This window comes from Martes martes, assembly GCF_963455335.1.
Source record: "Martes martes genome assembly, chromosome: 1".
Classification (NCBI taxonomy): Eukaryota; Metazoa; Chordata; class Mammalia; order Carnivora; family Mustelidae; genus Martes; species Martes martes.
This window is the reverse complement of record NC_137888.1, coordinates 13,271,763-13,287,337: the sequence shown is the minus strand read 5'-3', so window position 1 is coordinate 13,287,337 and position 15,575 is coordinate 13,271,763. Positions and strand designations below refer to the sequence as shown.

Genomic DNA, 15,575 nt, shown 5'->3' with positions numbered 1-15,575 from the left:
CTCTTGGTTCTGGCTCAGGTCATGATCTCGGGATTGTGGGGTTGAGCCCCGTGTTGGGGTAAGCACTCAGCAGGGAGTCGGGCGAGCTGCGCTCTCTCCTCCTCCCTCTGCCCCTCCCCTTGCTCACTCTCTTTCTCTTTAAAAATAAGTAAATAAATCTTAAAAAAAAGAAAAAGAAAAAGAAAAAGCACCAAGGTGCTGATTTTTTTGTTGTTGTTGTTGTTAAAACTTCAAGCTCGGGGTGCCTGGGGGGCTCATCAGTTGAGTGTCTGCCTTTGCTCAGGTCATGATCCCAGGGTCCTGGGATCGAGTCCCGCATCGGGCTCCTTGCTTCTCCTTCTCCCTCTGCCCCCTTCCCCAACACCTTCCCTGCCTTTTGCTCTTTCTCCCTCTCACAAATAAATAAAATCCTTAAAAAAAAAAAACAAAACAAAACTTCAAGCTCTATGGACAAAAAGAGATAAATGCCATAGGACCTCCCTTATATGGAGAATCGACAAACAACTCCCCAAACCCAAACCAACAAAAACCAAGCTCATGGACACAGAGAACAGGCTGGTGGTTGCCAGAGATGGGACAAAAGGGGCCACAGGGGTCAAAAGGTACCAACTTCCAATTATAAACTGAAAAGTCCTGGGGAAGTCATTCACATCATGGAGACTGCAGTGAAAACATCGTAACACATACTGGAAAGCAGCAGGGAGAGTGGATTCTGAAGATTCTCATCACAAGAAAAAAAACTTTAGAGCTCTGTGTGGGGACAGACGTTCAGAGGACGCCTGTGGGGGCCCTTGTGCACTACATACAAACAGCGAATCATTATGTCGTCCCCCTGAAACTAACATAACAGTACAGGTCAATTATACCTCAATTTGGGGAAAAAAAATCAAAAAATCTTTAAGCTCTACCAAGTCAGCTTTTCCTTGATGCTCATGATTATCTAGAGAAAGGAAAAAAAACAAAAACAAAAACAAAAACAGTCATTCCCGAGAATTTCCTCTCACAGAACTCCTTCCCGCCAACTGTCCATATCCATCCTCCCGTCCAAAAAGGCACAGGACTGTCCAGATACTTTTCAGTATTTTTATTGTTTGACAGGCATTTACAACGTTCCATTCGTAGACCTAAAAACATAAAAATAGACCTTCTTTCAGCTTATAAAAGAAATATATAAGAACTTTTGACATAGACACGTCGTGACCTTATGTACAAGAGACAATGGCACCCTCTCCAAGCACCAGACTTTCCAGCATTTTTCAGACGGAAGTGTTGCACTGGGATTAGTAAGTGTGACTTATCAGAAGTCTTCGCTTCAGTTTTCCATCCGGACACCATCGAACTGGAGGTATGGAACAATGCAGTGGTACAAAGGGTATAGAAATCATTCTAAAGCTTTTTAAGAAAATCAGAAGATATAGCAAAAATTTAATAGAATAAAACTTTCAAAAGATCAAGCTCAAAGCCCTGGAAACCCAAAAAGGGGAGGGATATCAGGTGGGAGAGCAGGTAAAGCAAGCAGGGGCATAGAAGCATGATGTTCTGAACTCTCTATTATCTGGAAATATAAAGTCATAACTGATTTTTATAAAATATAATTCCTAAAGCTACTATAAAATTCAGGTCTTTAAAGTACCTACTGATGTGTCAAACACCAAATAGATATTTTCCCCAAAAAGAAAGTTTTCATATTATTTAAACCCTTCTTAGGAAGTGGACATTGTGAAATGGGAAGAAAAAAAAAGCTATAAACCGTTCAAAAAAAAAAATCGAAAGTGCTTTAACTTGTTTTTGTTCTTCCTATTTGGAAATCTGTTTAGAATGTGAGATTTTTAGCATGTTTACCCTGTTTTGTTGGCACGTAGAAAGTATGAAACACAAGGGATGGTTTTGAAGAGGCTGTTTTGTTAAGAGGTTTGGTATGGACTGTCAGGGAAGGGATAGGTAATCTATGGATGAAGATGCAACTTTGATGGGAAAACCAATGATCACCATGGCAACCCCTTGAGAAGGAGTCTCCCCTCCCCCGCCATGTGCAACAGACACACACACGCCCATCCGGGTGTCATGTTTAATCCAGCCAAGCTCCCATCTCAGATAGAGATTCAAACATTAAAAAACCAAACCAAACCAAACAAAAGAACAAAAAGAAATCTTCTTCTTGGAAAAAAAATTTCTCCTAAGCATCTCGTTGGCCTTTCGTATATAAATATAAATCACCATGCCTCACTCTCTCTGTAAAAGGTAAAATCCTCATTTTTTTTTTTTTAAACTCAGTTACACTAACACTGTAAAATCCTCGTCTGTTTGTGCCTCTGCATCTCAGGTAAAATACAAAAAATAGTGTTTTTTTTTTTCAAGTGATAAATTTGGATCTCTTCTCAAAGAGTTTGGCATCTTTACAACTGTAGGCAAAACTAGAACTTCCAACACAGACATCGCGTAAGACCAGCCACAGATCAAAACAGAAGAGAGAAAAAAGAAAGATGAAGAAAGAAAAAAAACAACAGCTCATCGAAACATACATCTCCACCGTCTCCTCACACATTCTCAAAATACACAGATATTCTCAGACATTGAAGAGGGAAAGGAGTAAGAACACTGTGAAGCTGTACAGTTGCTCTGTGGCGTTTTTGTGTTTGAAGGTGGTTTCCCCAACTAAGAGATGGCTCCTGGTCTGATTTCAGATAGAGTGACTTTTATTATTATTAGTTTTTAAAAATTTTTATTTATTTTAGTTTTGTGTGCTATCTCTTCGACTAATCTGTGTACATACTTTAAACTCCTGGGGGGGGTCATTCGCTTTCCAGTGCTGTAGAATCTTTTTTTTTTTTTTTTTGAATTTTTAAATTCTTCTGGCCCTGATTAGTTGAGAATAAATTAAAGCCCTTAGTAATATACAGAAGATAGGACTCAAGCGTATTTGGGATTCTGAGCAATTCTTTCCGATGTCGCTAGACACGACGACGTTGGGTGGCTACGTGGCTTCGGAACGAGAGTCAGCCGCCAAGGCCAGTGTGCAAGAGCGCGACCTAAGGGAACATTCTCCTCCTCGCGGGGACAGGATGGGGGGCAGAGTGGAGGCAGGGCGGGGGGCGGGGGCGGTATCTACACACGCTCTCTAGGGGGAAAGGGACAGTCAGATCTCAGTGTTCAGCTTCCTGGATGGGGCAAAGTCTTCGCGCCTAACCCAAATGACTTCCTCGCCCGGGCTCTCCAGGCCTCCATTGATGCCCGAGAGGGCGGCTTGCTTCTTGAGCTGCGTCATGCGGGACGCGTGACTATCCAGGGCTCTCCGGCCTCTCTCCCGCTGACTGATGGAGGCAGCCTGAAGCTGCTCCCGGAGGTCTGTGTCCACTGCGGCGCCCTTCACGGACTCGCAGAACTCGTCATCGTCACTGAGGATGTCTGTCTCCTTGATGTCATCCTGCTCCTCGTACTGAGCAAGATCAAACTGTTCCTCGACCCACCGGTCAGTGTCCCCACCACCGGGGGGCTGCTGGGACTCTTTCTCCGGGCTGCTGGCCGAGATGGCGTCAGAGTCAATGGTAAACCTGTTTCGAGCCAGTCGCCGCCTCCTTCTCCCAAGAGACTTGCTTGGGGCAGACACTGCACACACACACAAAAATATAAAAATAAAACCCCCACATGCTTTACCTGCGATGAAAATGCAGACAGCAAAGAAAACAAAGGAACAACTACATGGGATTCATTTAGTGCCTCGATGTCGTTCAGGGCTTCAAGTCCAGATTTCATCAGTCTGTCTTAGAGTCTTTACTTCACATGCATGTCTGGACTTGGAGGACGGCACGGCAACTGGCCAAAGGGCAGAGTGGGGGACAGGGGGACACGGAAAGGGGTGTTGGTTACGGGGAAAAGTGTCTTCACCTCCCTCTGCAACAATCCATTTCTCTATCCTGTGCTGCCCCCAAGGAGACCACCGACCTTGGGATTGGTTAGTGCCCTCAACCCTGACGATGTCCCACGGCATGGTGCTGAGGACCCCCCAGGGGCCGTCCCAGGGCCACTTCGCTGGGATGGGTCTTTGGTAAGGGTGGACAATGCTTCTAGAGTTCTGCTGTCTTTGTAGACAACACCATGATGTGTCAAGGGGGCAGAAGCTATACTGCTTTCTGGAAAACCAAATGTACCATTTCTGGAGGACGGGAAGTTAGCTACGGGCACGACAGCTAGTCTCCAGCGACCGCCCTGCCCTCTCTCTGCCAAAGCCCCACGTTCACGGTGAAGCTTTGCAAATGGGAGCTCTAGTTCCCCTGGACTGCATTCTGTGTCTCACCGATTTCTCTCCTACAAAGCAATTAAAATATCGGTGCCTGGATGGCCTGAGAAATACATAACAGAGGACACATATGCCATCGAGCCTCAGAGCACTGCATGAAGTGACTACAAATTAAGAAAAAAATCTCTGAATTCATTCCTTCACCCTCCTGCCTTCCAGGAAGCCAGAGTTATTCCAAACACACAGGACACCACCCAGTCAGACAAATGAACATTCCCACCACACACACACACACACACACACACACACACACACACACGTGTGCGCGCACACGCATGGGGAAAGGCTGCTGCTTCTCCCTCACTAGTCAAATGGCGGCTGTGCGAGAAGGCAGCCGAGAAGGTAAAATGCAATGTGGGGTTTCCAATGGAGGGGGAGAGCCTAGACACCAAGTAGGAGGAGCATTCCTGAAACCTAAGCCCTGACAACCATTAAACTGCTTCAGCGCTGCTGCAAGTGACAGGAGTATCCCCAGGGACTATCAAACCCAGCAGGTCCCGGGTCCGTGCGTGGGCTCCCATTCCAGCCATCCTCTGCCTCAGACCCCTGAGGTGCCATCATGGTTCCGGGGTGCTCTGCCATCTTAAAATACGGAACAAATGGACATCCCTCTTGATCAAGGAAGGGAACTGAAAAAAGGTCTCCAGAAAAAATGGAACAAAGGAAAAAAAACAAAACGAACCACTGTGTCTACTCTACTGGGAAGAAGCAGATGTTCCGGTCAGTTCTATCCCAAAACCCCCAGAGTGGAGACTGGCTCTCTCCCATCACTGTATTAGAACTATCTCAATGCAAAACTGGGCCCTTGGAAACATCCGCCCGTGATCCCCATGCTGAAGTGTTTAGGGGTAAAATGAGTTGATGTCTGTATTTTTGAAATGTGTCAAAAACATGAGCTGATGGATGACAGATGGATAGATACATAAGGAACATACAGAAAAATATTCACTGTAGAATAGACGGTGGGTTCTCTATGTGTTTGATTCTCTCAGCTGGTATATCTGGAATTTTTCATAAGAAAATGTTGGAACCAAAAAATTTTTAATTGGGTGACCGGCAAACATGCAGTACTTCAGGACTGAGTACTGAGGCAGGATATTGGGCTTTTCATGGGTATTCGTAACAACGCATAATGAAGCCTGAGTATTGATCCCTTATTAAAAGGATACTTAATAACCCGGCCAGCCTTCTGGGGTTCAGGGAGACCATCTCTGATCTGAGTATCTCCAGTGCACTGTTAAAACTGACAAGCGAGTGCTAGCTGACCCACTCAGACACCATCTTTAACATGAAAAGCCTGCTGATAATGAGGAGTTTCAGAAGCAGAATAGCAGAGACTTTCTTCAGCCAAAAATGAGCCATCACACGGAAAATCTTCCAATCAGCCAAAGCCAACAGGCTGACGTGGGGGGTTTCTCTTGGTTTTCATGACGGAGTTAAGGTATGGTTTGGGTTTGTTTTCTTTCCAAAGGGGTGTCAGCAGGAAAACTTCTGAGGGTCCTACAGACTAAAATGGCTTTAGTTTCAAAGCAAATGCAGCTCTGAATTTAAGTCCCTTGAGTAACAACTGAAACCTGGCCAGTGACAGGCGGGTTTCCTAAGGTTGGGACATGTATTCTCAATCCTAATTTAAGCATCCCCGGGCAGGTAAAAGGATTAGGTGGGACAATTCTAAGGAGAAATGCTCTGTTTTGAGCTTATAAAGGGATCCGCGAAGCCTTCTTAACATGAGGCCTCCAAGAGAAACTGTGGATACAGAGGTATGCGAGACTTCAGGTACCTTGGAGAACCCAACAGAACACTGGGTGTTCACTGTACTCGGTTTTCAGTAAACATTTATCATCTGATTGGAGAATAGGTTCAAGATAACTAAGCCCCAACATGAGTTCAGTTTAAGTGCTTAAAGAACATAATATCCCTTGTCAAGCTATACAGGCTATGTCTACAAAAACCTCCAACCATTCGCAGTTCTATCCATGACCCTTCGACACAACTGAGGATAGGCAGAAAGGTCAGAATCTTCTTGGCAATTGCAAAGGAAGCCTCTTTTATTGGCATCCCTGAAAAATGGGGGATGCCTCTTAAGAAAGGAGTGATCAAAGTGTTAATATCTTGGTGTCATTAATACATCTAGGTTATGAAAACATCTTTCTTCCTAGATATATTTTACTGCTGTTTCTAGATGGTAGTATAGGTCTTCCTTCCTTCCTGCTCCACCATGACAGTTCCATCCTAAGAGACTATATACTCTGGGACCATTTAAACTCTACATTCCTCTTTACGAATAGCAGCTCAAGCCTTCCCCAGACTAACAATGAAGCTAAAAATCGGGTTGCTGGCCTAAGGCAAGGGTAAAAATCTGATGTGTCATCTGGTCTACCACACATGGAATCGTTCCTGAGAACAGGCAATGCCGTGTTTCCAGACTACGAGGCCACCATGTTCTCGGAATGGTGGGCCACGACCTTGCGGAGACATGACACACTGCTTTCGGCTAAACAAAGATGGCTGCCATGCAAAGCAGCGACTCCCATTCCGCAAGCAGGCTGAGAGAGGCCCTCCAGAAAGAGAATGCACTCACTTCCTGGTGTGGCGAATGAGAGAGGAGCCCCCAGCCAAAAGGAGGAGGGTGGCAGAGGGAAGCTGGAGGGAGGGCAAGAGGCATAAATGAAGGGCAGAAGACCCAGGGAGCTGCTGGGAAGGAAGCACGGGCAAGGAACCTCACACCAGGGAAGGGCTGTACTCCAACGTTAGCCCCCTCAAGGCCACGTCTAATTCTTGCTCGACGAAAACGTCAAGCTCTCTGGAGTTCTACAGTGGAGCGGGGGTGACGGGGATCTTGAACGTCGGAATCCCCACAGTACCTGCCCGGCTCATGGCCGGCCTGGCCCCTTTGAGCGCACACAATCTTTTTCCTCCGAAAGGTACGTATTGCTGGGATGAGGGAAGGCTTTCGGTTTTGAGGAGCTGTCTTCTGTGCTTATCGCGCAGGATTGAATGCACAGCCTTCAGGAAATCTTTCCGGCTTTCTGGAGAGCTGTAAGAAGAAAGAAGATGGACATGTGTTAGGGGCAAAGTCCTGAACACACGAGGAACTTCTGATATTATCGGGTGTAGCCCAACAAACATCCTTGAGGGCCAAAGGTCATAGAGAATGAGGCCACAACTCGTTTCTACGCTGAGCCATGTTTTCTTCACTGGTGACAGAGAACAAGGACTTCCTTCCCTTCACGCTCTTTGATTCATCTTCTGCAGCGAATGTGGGGTAGATGACCCATTCATGAGCAGACGGATCCCGCACCCAGCCACTGACAGATTCTGCCCTTGACACTTATGGCAAAGCCTTTTCTCCCAAAACGCTTTGCAGACAACTGAACCACGGGATTCTCAGCTCTGCCGAGCACCCGAAATCTGATGTCCCAACCAACACCTGTAGCTCCCTCTTGAGTTGTCCTTCTGCGAAATATCCCATGACACACTTCACCAAGTCTGTATTAAAGCTACACTGCAGAGAATCGAACAACCTTCCCAAGTCCTAATTCCCACAATAAAAAAGTGCTTCCGGGGTGAGAGTCATTTTTCTCATGAAGTTCTTGGTATCTGGTATTCCTTATCAATGATGAACACGGCTTCTCCAGGAGCAGGCCCACCAGACCCCCCGGGCCTTACCAACAAAATCACAAATGGTAAAGATGGTGCTCAAACCACATGTGGACCATGTGAAAAAAGTGACAATTCTAGTCCCAGCAGCTTCCCACATTCTGCCCTTCGTTGATATGTCACCGACACAGACAGGTGATGCAGATACACAAAACAGGGGTTATGGAGGCAGATCTCCCTGACTTTGAACTCGGAGTTCATTTGCTGTAATATTTTAGGCCAAGGCCCCTCCATGAGCCTTGGCTCCCCAAGCCAAGGCTAAATGAAGTAAATGCATAAAGGGGCTTAGCACAGTTCATACTTGGTTCATGGGCCTTCTTACAATGCTAGAAGTAACATGAAAACATATTGCTAATAAGCCCAACAATACTGATTCTATCAGATTTCTTTTTTAATTTTTTAAAAAAGATTTTATTTATTTATGAGAGAGAGCGCGTGCACAAGCAGGGGGAGGGGCAGAGGGAGAAGCAGACACCCCGCTGAGCAAGGAGCTCAACGAGGGGCTTGATCCCAGGACCTCAAGATCATGACATGAGCCAAAGGCAGATGCTTAACCGACTGAGCCTCCCAGGCGCTCCAACTCTGTCAGATTTCTCTGTAGGGAAATTACAGCATATTACTACCCGAGCTGTGGGGTACTGGGGAGGTACTGAGTAAATCACTGAGTACCCATGATCAGCTTAAAGCCTGAGTACAGATCATATGTCAAGCCAAATACACCAGACACTGGCCACTGGCCGTCGAGACCATTCATTTTGACATTGTTAGGCCAAAAAAAAAAAAGAAAGAGGGAGGGAGAACTGGCTGCATTTGAAAAAAATTCTCAAATTCTCATGGAGGAGGAGGAGGAGGAGGAGAGGGAAGGACCGGGGGTGGGGAAAGGAAACGAACAAGAAGTGATCAGCAGAAGCCCATATTCTAAGCTCAGCTTCCCCCTGAGATGTGTCGGTGACACTGAGCAGCTTGTGGCAAACCCCCATCCGAGATTTTTTGACGTGACCAGGACCCAGGTAGCGCCTGCACACCCCACACCCTCCTATCTCGTCCCAGCTCATTCTCCACCTGCCTCATCTCCGAGATGCTACAGTATAAACACATGTAAACACCGAAACAAAATAGTACAAGACAGCCACATCCTTCAAATCTACTTCTCCTCCAATGTAACTATGGGCAAAAAGCCCTCATCTGAACATCGCACACACAAGAAAATTCCTGCTTCCTTCTAGAAGGATATGAAGTTAATGAGGTTACTGTCTATGTTCTGATAAAATCAGTTTAACGTGTCCAGTTGGTGTTATTTATTTTTAAATATCTATTTATTTGAGAGAGGGAGAGCAAGCATGAGTGGGGAGAGGGGTGGAGAGAGAAGGAGGCCCCCCGCTGAGTAGGGAGACGGACGCAGGGCTCCATCCCAGGACTCTGGGATCATGTCCCAAGGCGAAGGCAGATAGATGCCTAACGGAGGGAGCCACCCAGGTGCCCCCAATTAGTGTTATTTAATGTTAGTGTTATTTAAGTGTTAGCGCATTTCTGAAATGTACAAGAAAAAGCACAGGGCATCTAGAGACGCACAGGGGGGCGTACAGACCGCGGAGCGGGGGAGGAACATTGCACCGGCACACCCCTCCGGTCTGGGCAGCAAGGTCCGCCCGTCCCGGCCCCAGGCTCACCTGCAGCACAGCTGAAAGACCCTCTCGGGCCTGCCTTCAGACTCAGATTTTACATGGACAATTTCACACACAGCGTTTGCTTCTGCATCTAGACAAATCAGAACAAGGATGAATTAGGGCACGTCTCAAAGAGATTTATTTGCATTTTTACAAAAGCATTTTCTACGCCCGCCTCGGTGTGAGATTCAGGAGTGCAGAGCCTCCAAAGGCCAAAGGTACCTTACGACCCTCCTTGTCATCTTAAAGAGACAAAGCGAAAGCCTTAACGGGTGTGAAGGGAAAGAGCACTTGGAAAACTTCCCGGTGCTGAAATCTCCGGCTCGGTGGTCTGAAAGGGCCGTCAGTCCCTCACACGGATTCAAGAGCCGCTCCCTTTCGATGCACAGCCTGTTCGGCTGAACGATTTCAGCTGAGTGAGTAGTCGCAAGGCAGATTCGATCAGGCCAACGCTAGAGAGGCAGGTCTGCGTGTCCCTGGCGGGAGCCCTCCCTGTGAGCCACCAGGCCTAGTGCCCTGGACAAGCAGGTCCTGGAAACAAATGGGGTTTCGCTTTCTCGACACCCCCAAGGTACCCATTCTGAGGGAAGCAAAAACGGGATGCTGAGGAGGTGGGAACAGCTGGCTTTCATCTCTACGCCTTACAATGCAGCAGTACGTATTCTTTTAGGTCCTGAATAGAGTGTTTGTGAAAGAAACAATCGCTACAAACATCGAGACCGCACATGGGGAGGTCTCGGCCTTCCCCGTGGTCAGAGCGCCGGTCACAAACCCTCACCGCGCCCACATTGTTTCATCCCAACCAGGGCTCCTCTGCCAAAATTTCCACCGGTCTTCCCAAACGAAGATAAAAATCAAGCAATCGCACGTTCTGATTTCTGAGATCTACTGGAATGTATCTCAAAACGAGAAACATGTTGGCTGGTCTTTGTAACTCAGTTAAAACAAGCTTTTATCTTGATTGTTTTAAGCCTGATGTGAATGAAAAGCAGAGTGAGAATGGAATGGCATATCACAAAGATGGCTTTCTTGTCAGAATTTAAATTCTGTATGTACTTCGTCCTCCATGAAGGGAAAATCTCTGGCTGAGAAGCCTGCCGTGTGCTATAAACATCAGCTTCCCATCCTGTAAACCAGGCACTGGGAAACACGAACTAGGTAATCTGCAGCCCAAGACTGCAAAATAGGTACAGAGTCTTGAAAATCAAATCGCTACGTAAAAAGGCGCCAGGGCAAATCTCCGCGCTGGACGGTCAGGAAGAAACCTTCCTCAGGCAAACGATCATCCTGAATACGTTTGTCTGAAGCGGATTTTGCATTTGACATTTTCTACCGCGAGGTGACACGCAGAAAGGGGGACAAGATGAGCCACACAGTGGACACATCGGGTGCCGGAGAGGATACAGAAATAGGGATCTACCGTGTATGTGTGGTGGTCCCTTCCACAGCCTCTCTGGCCAACCAAACGGCTGCACCTGCTGGCCTAAGAGTTTCCACCTGACCCCCAAGGTGCTCCCTCCGGGGTGTGCTCAGGAGAGTGACTGCTGACAGCTCCTCCCCAGAATGGCCTTTAATTAGGCCCTGAGCAGGGCCGCCGAGTCACAAAAATATTCCTTCTCTTGGTCAGTACCCTGCTGGCGTTCATGGCTCTTGAGCTTAAGGCATCATCTAATTTATAGTAATAAGTATATTCTTGCTATCCGACGACTTGCTTCACGGCTATTTGGATCGCAGGAAAAGGCCTGACATTTCAAAGGCCTCCAGACTAACACAAAGATTTGTAATGCTTGACACACACACACGTATTTAATGGCTTTTTTGTGCTTTTGGTGGCCATCTCCGGTCTCCTGGTTAAAAAAGCAAGTGAGTTATCTTACATGGACTTTGCTCATGGTCTCCAGGATTTTCTCCAGAAATACGAGACTCACTGCCACCCTGACATCGGTCGATGTAATATTAATGTACACAACAGAACGACTAGAATTCCTTAGAACGGTATTGAAGACATCACATCCACTCACTCGGGTCATTCATTCATTCAAATAGTAAACGGCTGGGTAAACAAGAGGCAGGGGAGAGGCTGGGGGGGAAGAGAGTCGAATATAGGAGGGAAAACAATGGTAGGGTGGTTCGACCAAGAGTGTGGGTTCAGACCAACAATTCACACACACGTTGGACACGCGCATCTCAGGGTTTACCTGCGCTCGCCAAAGCTCGAACCTGCAGAGCTTCGGTAGGGATCATGTGCCGAAATCGGAAGGGGTCCCAGTCCTCATAAATTGAAAGCCTGTGAGATCCTACCTGCAGGAAGAGAAGGAACGAGGTGCCTGAGAACAATCTGTTCTGGCCTGGACTGGATGGGACTGCGCCGCCCACCCCCGCCCCAGATCAGTGAGGTTGGAACCCCCACACTTGTCCGGGGGGACCTCAGCCCTATGGCACTTTGGTTCATCCAGCACAAAGCGAGAGGCAGCGTTTAGGTAAGCAGGCATGGGGTCTGCCAATTAGTTCGCTGAGCAGATCCAGGTAAAAGAGAGACATGGGAAGGAGGAGAAGAGGGGCTCCCAGAAGGAGAATGGAAAAAGCAAACAAGTGTCAGGAAGGTTCTGGTCTTGGCAGGCCTGATATCGATTCGCTTTCATGCTTTCAGGGTGAGCCCGCCAGACAGAAGGCAGGATGGGCAATTTCCTCCAGTTCGTAGCAACACTTCGAATGTGTTTAAAAAGTTTAAAAAAAAAAAAAGAGGCTAGTGTCTGGCAAAGGGGTAGGATGATCATTATGCAGGCAGAACTGAGAAGCGGATAGAAAAGCAGATCCTTTCTTTTTTTTTTTTTTAATTTTTTAAAAAGATTTTTGTTTATTTATTTGACACAGAGAGAGAGATCACAAGTAGGCAGAGAGGCAGGCAGAGAGAGAGGGGGAAGCAGGTTCCCTGCTGAGCAGAGAGCCCGATGTGGGACTCGATCCCAGGACCCTGGGATCATGACCCGAGCCGAAGGCAGAGGCTTAACCCACTGAGCCACCCAGGCGCCCGAAAAGGAGATCCTTTCAATCCAAGGGGGAAGTAAGATTCTTACAAGTTTCTTCTTCTGTTTGGAGCCATCTTTATATACAAGGACCACAGCAGTTTTGAAGACTGGAAAAAAAAAAAAAAAAAAGACACAGGTGGTTACAGCACATAATGCGTGGGGCTTTCCCCTGAACCCTGCTAATGGGAGGTTACTGCCACTACAGCTCGGAGGAAAGCAGCGAGATGCGCGAGCCCACGCCGACTCCACCTTCCAACCGCTCACCAAGCCTACTGAGACAACACTTTCCAGGTTCCATAAAAACACAGAAAGCCCAAATAAATGGAAAAAACCCTCCCGCCCCACTGGAAACTTTCAGATTAAACACCATTTAACTATGGTGTCATCTCAAGTTTAAAATGCCAGCGATACGCAAGTTAACAGAGACGTGCTAGGTCAGCGGCTAGAGGAAACTAGGCAGGCATCAATGACAGTGATATTGTCTACGGTGATGGAGACTTGTGCCAACCAACCTAATATCACATACACACGCACAGAGTGCTCAGAGCTTGGGAGACAGAATTCATCTTTCCGACCCAAAGAAATGAAAATCAGTTTATGAAGCAGAATGCATGTGCCCTTCCTCCAAACAGACTGAATCAGAATCACAGGAAGCATTTAGAAACAGGGAGTAGGTCGGTTTACCCTCCCAGTGTTTGGGGGACAGGGGAGACACAATAGTTAGGCACAGTCCATAGAATTCCTTGAACAATGCTAAGCGTGGTGACCACTCGGTGACTCTGACCCCTGCTCCAGGGGAGGAAGAAGTGGCGCCCGGAGGACTAGAAGCGGAGCGAGCCCATCCTTGGCTCTGGGTGGCAGGGATTCCAACCCCCTTCACGCCCCGGCCCAAGGCAGAGCCGGGGCCCCATCAGTCCCATGGCAGCTGGAGAGGGCACGCCTGGTGTACCAGACCCAGAACTACAAAGGGAATAAATGTTCAGCAAATTCTTCCTTGGGATAGGGTGGGGGCAGGCTCCCAGGCCCTCTGGAGACCAACCCAAAGTGTCTGGTTCATTTTCCATCTGCTTTAGGATCGGTCAGCCTCCCTGCCTCCCCTCGGCACAGGACGGATCTCACCTCCCTTGCAGAAAAGAACCTGAAGGTGTGAGGAAACCAACTCTAGCCACTGGGTCAGGACTGACCCTGGCCCTTAGCGCTCCCCGCATCTGGGCCCCCTTAAGAATCCCAGAGGATGGACTGAGAGGTGCCCTCTCCCAATTTCCCACTGGCCAAGGAGGCTGCACCAGCTCTGCACAGAGGCTGAGGCCAGTACCTGAAGAGGCCCAGTGTGCTCACCAGGAAGCCTCCAGAACTTACAGTGGCCAGGACGACAGGTCCTTTAAAACTGAGGGAGCTCTTCCCGGGAGAGGGTGTCCAGTGACCTGACTCTCAGGAGACGCACCACGTCCCTGGGACCACAGCTTAATGGGGTGGCAGCCATGGTTCCAAAAAGGCGGCTGGCCTGCCTCAGTTGACCTTGACCTCAGCCATCTTGGATCACAGTGGTAGGGCCACAGTGGTCCTCAGCTGGGGGTTACAACCACCTCCTCCTTAAGCTCTCCCTGGCCCCTTGGGGTTATTCTCACTCAACTGACTGCAAGTGCTGTCAGTGTCATAGACAGGACCTCAGTCAAAACTCCTAGCCACCCCTGCCCGCCCCCAGCGCTCCCTCCACACCCGGAAGGTGATCATCTAATACCCAAAAAGGCGGAAGCCTCGACAAACTCTTTTTCTTTTTCTTTTTCGAGGTGATGATCAACATTGAGTTCAGATGAGCTGTCCTGGAAGCAAATACCAAGGTGCTAGGAGCATAATTCATCGATTTCAGTTGCAGAAGAAAGCTACACTGTTTCCTGAGATTAGAGACTTAAATCAAAACAAGAAACAACCACGTTTTAACCCCAAAGCTGCTGGTTCCGTGGTAATCACTCTGCTTCCCTTACAACAACTCCTCCTGATTTCGAAGGGTGTTTCCAAGGCTCTGTTCATGCCACCACAATGGTCCAATGTGGCACCTTTACGGACTGGGAACCCATGAAGAATTTCATCTCATCATGGTGAGGACAGTCTGCCCTTACTCACAACCCTGGCTTGAATCCTTCCTGCTTCTCCCAGAGCCTCGGGAGCGTCTCACCTCACTAACTATGGCGCCCATGGGACCCACCGGCAGTGTGACCATCGATCAGGGCCTGGGGGCTGTGGCTTCCATCATTTGTACCCAGCACAGGGGTTGTGGGCTCCCATCTGGGGAGCCAGCCCACCCTCCCAACCCCAGGAAGCAACCCATGGGGCAGGGAGCAGAGTGACACAGAGTGAAACACGCACTGTTCTCTATCGGAGCCTGGGCAGCAAGCAGCCAAGTAAAACCCCACACCTCAAAACCAGCATTTTCTGGCACCCTTTATACCGCTGGTTGGGAGATTGGGGCCCACGGCCCATTCGGTACAGCCTGTGAACACAGATGTCCACTTGGTTACATGTTGTCTGCCTCTGACTGCACATGGCCTCTTGGCCCTTGAACATGAAAGTATTTACTACGTGGCCTTCACAGAGAAAGTTGGTCGACCCCTCCTTTCTTCCAAATTGTTTTCTTCTTTTAAATCTCTTTATTTCTTTAAAAAGAAAAAAAAAAGATTTTATGTATTTATTTCAGAGAGAGCACAAACAGGGGGAGAGGGAGAAGCAGGCTTCCCACTGAGGAAGGAGCCCGATGCGGGGCTCGATCCCAGGACCCTGGGATCATGACCTGAGCCAAAGGCAGACACTGAACTGAATGAGCCACCCAGGCGCCCCTAAATCTGTTTATTTCTAACCACAGGAAATCTGTACAATTCAGGAGACAGTCACAGAAAATTCCAGTGTGGAACTCTGGAACCATTC

General features: G+C 48.1%; 1 protein-coding gene across 1 annotated transcript in view; it reads right to left on the bottom strand.

Annotated features, from left to right (window-relative positions):
* Positions 1 to 1,076: 1,076 nt before the first annotated feature.
* TIAM1 (TIAM Rac1 associated GEF 1) overlaps positions 1,077 to 15,575 on the bottom strand; it is a 383,928-nt gene continuing 369,429 nt past the window's right edge. Inside the window, exons 24-28 of the mRNA XM_080799863.1 lie at positions 12,702 to 12,760; positions 11,823 to 11,925; positions 9,628 to 9,715; positions 7,162 to 7,334; positions 1,077 to 3,606 (exon numbers count right to left, since the gene is read on the bottom strand). Coding sequence (XP_080655989.1) covers positions 3,137 to 3,606; positions 7,162 to 7,334; positions 9,628 to 9,715; positions 11,823 to 11,925; positions 12,702 to 12,760 — 893 coding nt within the window. The 3' untranslated portion in view covers positions 1,077 to 3,136. The remainder of the gene's footprint in view (positions 3,607 to 7,161; positions 7,335 to 9,627; positions 9,716 to 11,822; positions 11,926 to 12,701; positions 12,761 to 15,575) is intronic.